This window comes from Aplysia californica, unplaced genomic scaffold (assembly GCF_000002075.1).
Source record: "Aplysia californica isolate F4 #8 unplaced genomic scaffold, AplCal3.0 scaffold00398, whole genome shotgun sequence".
Classification (NCBI taxonomy): domain Eukaryota; kingdom Metazoa; phylum Mollusca; class Gastropoda; order Aplysiida; family Aplysiidae; genus Aplysia; species Aplysia californica.
Window position 1 is genome coordinate 629826 of NW_004797668.1, and position 6384 is coordinate 636209.

The 6384-nt window shown below is 38.7% G+C and overlaps 1 protein-coding gene across 1 annotated transcript in view; it reads right to left on the reverse strand.

The window, feature by feature from the left end:
- The window catches only part of LOC101855888, a 41432-nt gene that overhangs the window by 28840 nt on the left and 6208 nt on the right, over positions 1-6384 (reverse strand). Inside the window, exon 3 of the mRNA XM_013085689.2 lies at positions 5744-6004. Within this exon, the coding sequence (XP_012941143.2) occupies positions 5744-6004 (261 nt within the window). The remainder of the gene's footprint in view (positions 1-5743; positions 6005-6384) is intronic.

Sequence of the window (6384 nt, forward strand, 5' to 3'; positions counted from 1 at the left end):
TTGGGGGGGGGGGGTTGTTACTTTTAGACATGATCCTTCACAAGTACAAGTAAAATTAATCGCTAACCCAAACATAAGACCAGCATCCAAGATGCATTGAAACTGAAATGAGCTGCCAATTCAAACATTTTCCTCTTGTTCTTTTGTTCATCTCTAAATGAACATTCCAGTCTCTAATGCAAGGGCTGCTGTTCACAATAGGTCTTCCAGACCCCATCAAGTTCTGGCTTTCTCTCTGCCTTGATTGGGATAATATCATTTCCTTGGAAGTGCCTTCAGCATTTATGGAGGGTTGTAGCAGAGGTATTCAAAATACTACTTGTTATTTCTAGGTGCCTTTCATATTTTTTAAAGACATTCAATAATGTATAACACCAGTCCTACCGCACATTAAGAAACAAAATATCAATTAGTTCGGCCAGCACACAGGGATGCCTTCAAATCAACCAGCTCTGAGGACATACAACATCAGATATTCTGGCTGGAGAGCCAGAGGAAGACCAGACAACGCTGTAGCGAATCTGTGGCAGACACCCTCAGAGCTCACAGGATGTCCCTCCTACAGGCCACTCGCCTTGCTGCAGACAGACGCCTGTTCCTCCCCGCGACACCCACCGCTACAAGCGGAAGAAAAAAGTAAAGTATAAACACTATGAAATCATATGAGCCGCATGATCTAAGTTTGGATGAACCAACTCTGACGACTACCTGACCAAACGCCCACTTTCCACTTCAAGCATTATTGTCTAAAACCATCACTTTTCTCCTCATGGGATGTCGTCTTGGACAGTAAAACTGTGGGCCGATTTGACTTTGATCTCCATTACCACCAAAAGCGCCCCCCCCCCCCCCCCCGAATCCTAAGCAAAAAAAAAGCCCAGGTTAAAGAACATTCAAATAGTGATTCGATATAACATTAATAGAGACGAGCACGCATCGTCATCAGTTTTACAGACAGTGTGGAATTATAGTGCGGTCAAAAATTCGTTGCTCATCTTATCCTCAAATATCTCTTTAACAGATGAATCAATGTCGCCAATCCTTTGCACAGCAGTTTGTATCAATTTCCCTTAACTTAAATCATATTCTTCCACAACAATTGAGGCTAGATTAGAATATTTTTCTTTATGAATTTATATAAAATACTCTAAATCTCCGTCACGCGGAAAATGGAATTGTCCACAGCTCTTCCCGCTTCTCACACACATTTCGCATACGTTTAATATGGCGTACGTCACAGCTCACCAATGACACTTTTTTAGTAGTAAAACTTGTAACAAGAATTTAATTTTAAAGTAAACACACTTTTGCTCTAAAGGTTTTCAAAACATGTGTCCAATAAGCCTAATGACCGATTAGAAAAACATGACGAACTTACTTTTAAAAGCGATATTGCTCAAGCTGCAAACCTTTTAAAATCGGTAGAAATCACCCACTTCGGTTTTTTATTGGTATTTGATAAGGAATTTTCTAGAATACGGCAAAACAGGTGTTAACAACAAACTTATTTGATCTGTTAAGACAAGTTGATACAAGCCTTTGTGCAAAAGCTAGAAAGTCTGTGTTCAATAGTTTAGGAAATCTTGAAGAATAAGTTGCGCCACGAATGTTTGACCCACAAAATTCTATAAATAATACAAGTGTAGAATTCTGTGGTTTGACCGCGCTATACGTGTTTCGATAAGCTTACTTTGGCCCTTCAGTGAAAGTTGCTGACAACCCATGGCACCCTACATAATCTATTGTTGTGACGTAAGTAGCTATGGCTTGCACTGCTTCTTCAACACTGCTTACATAACTATGCCGTCATTTTTTTACAGTACGGTATATATTTTTACAATTTGCAGGAGAGCCAAAAAACTGAATGCTGTTACCAAGAAAACAATATTTGCTTTAAAGATAAGGAAATTATTGTCATATTGTATTCTTTCCGAATACTTGGTATATTTGCAAAGAGTTTTCTTTCTTGGTAACAACATTCATTTTCTAAATTTTTTAATTATTTTTTTTCTGTAAAATTGTGAAAACTGCATAAAGCTCTACTGTACTTTTAGAAATTACGGCATACAGGCATTGGGAGCTCGTCAAATAAATGTATACATAGCAGAGTAAAAAATTGTTAAACTTGAGTTGTGCTTGAGTTATTGTTGTTTTAGTAATGTTTTACGGCACTCGTAACTGCACAAGGTCATATGTCAACAGAGAAGTCCAAACGGGAAATCAAGCTAACTCTGCTCACCTCTATAGCCTCAACAGCACAAAGTATGATTCGAATATCTACGCACTCCGGAAATAGCAGTTCACAAGAAAGTGACAAAAATACAAAAGAAGTAGAGGAAAATGACGATAGTATGGATGAGGACAGAAAAAGCAGCAGTTCCCCTTATCTGGCGCTCATATGACCTTATGCAGTTGCGAGCGCCGTAAAACCTCTACTAAAACAAAACTGAGTTCCCCTTATGTTGTTCCGGAACACAGTATCAGCAAGACACTGATAAATCAGCCCACTTACAATTCTACTGTGCATAAAGAGATGTTAATGTCCCCCCTTTTGGGAATAGCCCAAAGACACGTCAGTCAGTAGCACTGCCCTGGGCTGGGGGGGGGGTGCATGAGTTAAGAAAAGCACGTCGATACAATATCGTTCATTTAGTGCGTGGAAAGAGTCAGTCAGACAGATAGTAATAACAGACTGGAAGCAAACAAAGAAAACGAGACACAAAGTTATGATAAGATACTTTATTTGTCGCTATAGTAATTTTTAAAATAAGGCACTTGTAGGAGATGACACAAAGATCAACTGCAACGAAGGTATCTTGTACAAAATATAATTTTTTTTAAATTCCCTTTCGTCATAAAGTTCGTACACCACTCAATCTCGCAGACAATTATGCTGTCATCATCTTGGTATAAAAAAGTACGAAACATGTTGACAGGCTTTTTGAGTTTATTGATTTGTTAATACGTACAGGGCACTGTGTGTGTGTATGTGTGTGTGTGTGTGTGTGTGTGTGTGTGTGTGTGTGTGTGTGTGTGTGTCTGTGTGTGTGTGTGCACGTGTGTGCGTGCGCGCGCGTGAATGTTGCCTTTCAAAGCTGTACTGAGTGTGACATGCACCATACTTTATACTGACATACGACCTATATAATCAGCTTGAATAGAACAGAATTACTTTATCAACAGGGTGTGGAAAATAGTTGAAGAAAAAGAAAGTTATGGGACAAGATGAAGGTTTACGATTTCCATATACTGATAAAAACGACAGGTACATAATAAAACGTATAAAAATCAGGAATTCTAGGAACAAGAACCGAGACACGGGTTTTCAACACCAGTTTCAGAAGTGTTCTACTTTATGAATCGCAAACATGGACAATTACAAAAACAAACTTTGAAACAGTCACAGGCACAATCTGTCAACTTTTGCTTTGAAAATTATTGTTAAAACTCGTTGGCCTGGCGCCACCAAAAATATCAACTGTAGCAGCAAACAAATCAACAGGAAATAGACATGGAAGTCAGAAAGAGAAAATGGAAGTGAATTGGACACACCTTGAAGAAACCAAAAACTAACTTTACATACCAAGCATTACGATGGAATCCACAAGGAAAAAGCAAGGGGAAAATGTTTTGAACTACTTGGAAGAGAGACTTTGATTTGGACCTGATGGAAATAGGATACAGCTGGACAAAGGTGGAGACTATAGCCCAGGACAGAAGTAGATGGTGAGCTATTGGTGGCCTATACTCTGGCACGGGGCGACAAAGGCTGTCGATGTTTAGTTTTAGTCTTAAAAAGGCTTTTACGGCACCTGTAACACAATTGGGTCATACAAGATGTATAGGTGCCATAGACTCTAGAGAAAAATAATTTGCACAGAAAAGAAGGAGAGATAATGACAATAGATATTTGATATAAAAGAAAAAGCAATTCACACCAAAACCTCTAATCATCCATGATGTGATGACACAATAACATTTGCAGTAGATTGATATACGATTATTCAACAACTTAGCTGAAATAGTCACAACATTCATCAAATCCTAGTCCAAAGTCAGAAATACATTGATTTAAAAATATACTCTGGAATCTTTTATAAAGGTGCAGTTGTTGAAGAAGAGAACCCTACAGATCAACACATATCTCCGATTGAACAGGATGGGAAACCATAACGCTATACAATATTTGTTTTAAAGTAATTGATTGTAAATGTTGAACCGTCCATGGACACAATTTGAATAATTCAGGAGGCGGGCAGCTTTGACCCTATGTGGGCGACCTGGGTTGAGATTGATGTAACATCTCTCAAGAAAGCCGAGCAAGATTTTTCTTTAAAACTCTCCTCATAGGAGTTGAGTTCACGTCTTCTTCGTACGACGGCTCAAAAACTACCAGCTACACCCCAGACACCGGTTCCTTGACACGGTTCTAACATCTAAGGTCAAAACAAGTATTTGAACCCAGGTCAGAGAACCCATTAGCTGAGCTACAATTTTTCCTTGAGAGCATGCCTTGACATCTTGGTAATGTGACAGGTATGTTTTCACAATTGTAGCTGTATAAGCCTTAAGATCAACATTGACACTCGATTCAAAGTTATAGATATTGATTAATACGCTAAAGCCCTTCATCATGAAAATGAGCAAAAATAATTCTGGACCTTGAACAGGTTCTATTTTTCTCTCTGTTCAGTGGAGATGACCTCAGAGGTGAAGTGACTAGTAAATGGTATAGGCCTAAAACAGTCGAACCTGCTCTTACGACCACTTGTACAAGACATTCCCCTGTACAAGCGATCATTTTACAGTTCCCTCGTGGGTTTTTCTAACATTATAACGATACTGTCCAAGATAACCACCTGTCTAAGATAGCCACTTTTCTTTTCGACAATTTGTGGTCGTTTTAGACAGGCTCTAATGCACTGTACATTGTAACAAATAAACAATGATAACAACACAACCAATATAGTTGCTTGTCCCCTTGATCTTGTCAACTATGATGGGAAAACCACAGGATTTTTCTTTCTTTTTTTTTAAGTGAACGACATAATATTGTCGATCATCTGTTCAAAAGTAGTAAGTCCTAGATTTTGAGTTTTCTGATTTTCAGTTTCATAATCATGTGGTATTGGTTTCATGAGCTGGAGAAATACTTTGTAAAAATTCAAATTCTGAATTGTAAAAAAGCAAGAAAAGATACATTAAGTGGGTACTCCTAATAAGAGAATGAAACATTTTTTTTTTTACTTTTGAAGAAAAAAAAGTGGCGGTTTTTTGTTGGGACATTTTAACACCTTTTCAACGATATATAGGCACAAGGGAGAAACCGGCGTCAGACATGCATGAAAGAATGACAGCGCAAAAAGGGAGATAAAAATGAACACCTGATTACCACTTCTGAGAAACAACCATCTCGTCATTCTTCTCCTTATATAAGATTTTAAAAAACCTATCCCTGGCTAAATGTGGGGAAGAAAGCAAAGACAGACGCTAAAGGTACAATACGCTTTTTTTTTTAAATGACGGAACAAAAACTGACATAAAATGAAGTAAAACTGAAGGTACAATTCGCTTTTTTTAAAATGTCGGAACAAAATTACAAACTGGAGTAAAATTGAAGGTACAATGTACTTTTTTAAAAGTTGCGAAACAAAATTAAATACAGGGAATTTTTAATTAAATAAAAATGGAATAAAGCAACAACTAAAAAAGTGTCAACCCCAAGGGATCGTCATTATCAAGCCCCCAAGAAAATATCAATCAGGACCGGGTCGTCTCCTTCCTCCGCCACTTCCAACGGCGTCAAAAACTCCGAGTTGTAGACCAGGACGTCTGCTCCGTGCTCCAAAAGTAGCCTTGCTATATCCCGGTACTTCTCCTTGCCTGGAATTGTGGGCGTGGTTTCACTGCTGCTCACGTCCGTGTCACTTGTTTCTTGGGTTGCTTCTAAGTCTGACTTATGCAGAGCTGGTAGATATAGCTGCTTCCTTAGGTAGATCCTTGCCTAGAGAAGGGGGTCGGAGCAAGAGGGATGTGGTTTATACCATGTGATTTTGTTATGGCTGTTTTTAGTTTTTATAAGAGTTTTACGGCACTTGCAACACAATAAGGTCATAAAAGTGCCGAAGATTAGGGGTGTTACAAGAGAGTAACAAACACAAAATAGAAGGAGGGGAGATAAGGACGACAGATGTTTGATGGGAAAGAAGGAGCAACCCACACCAGAGGACCCGCCAACAACCCATTGTTATAGTTGGAAAAGTGAGTTAGAGAGAGAAAGAGATAAAGAGAGTGGGAGGGAGAGAGTGAGAGAGAGAGAGAGAAAGAGAGAGTGAGAGAGAGACAGAGAGAGAGAGAGAAAGAAAGATATAGTGTGCAAGCGTG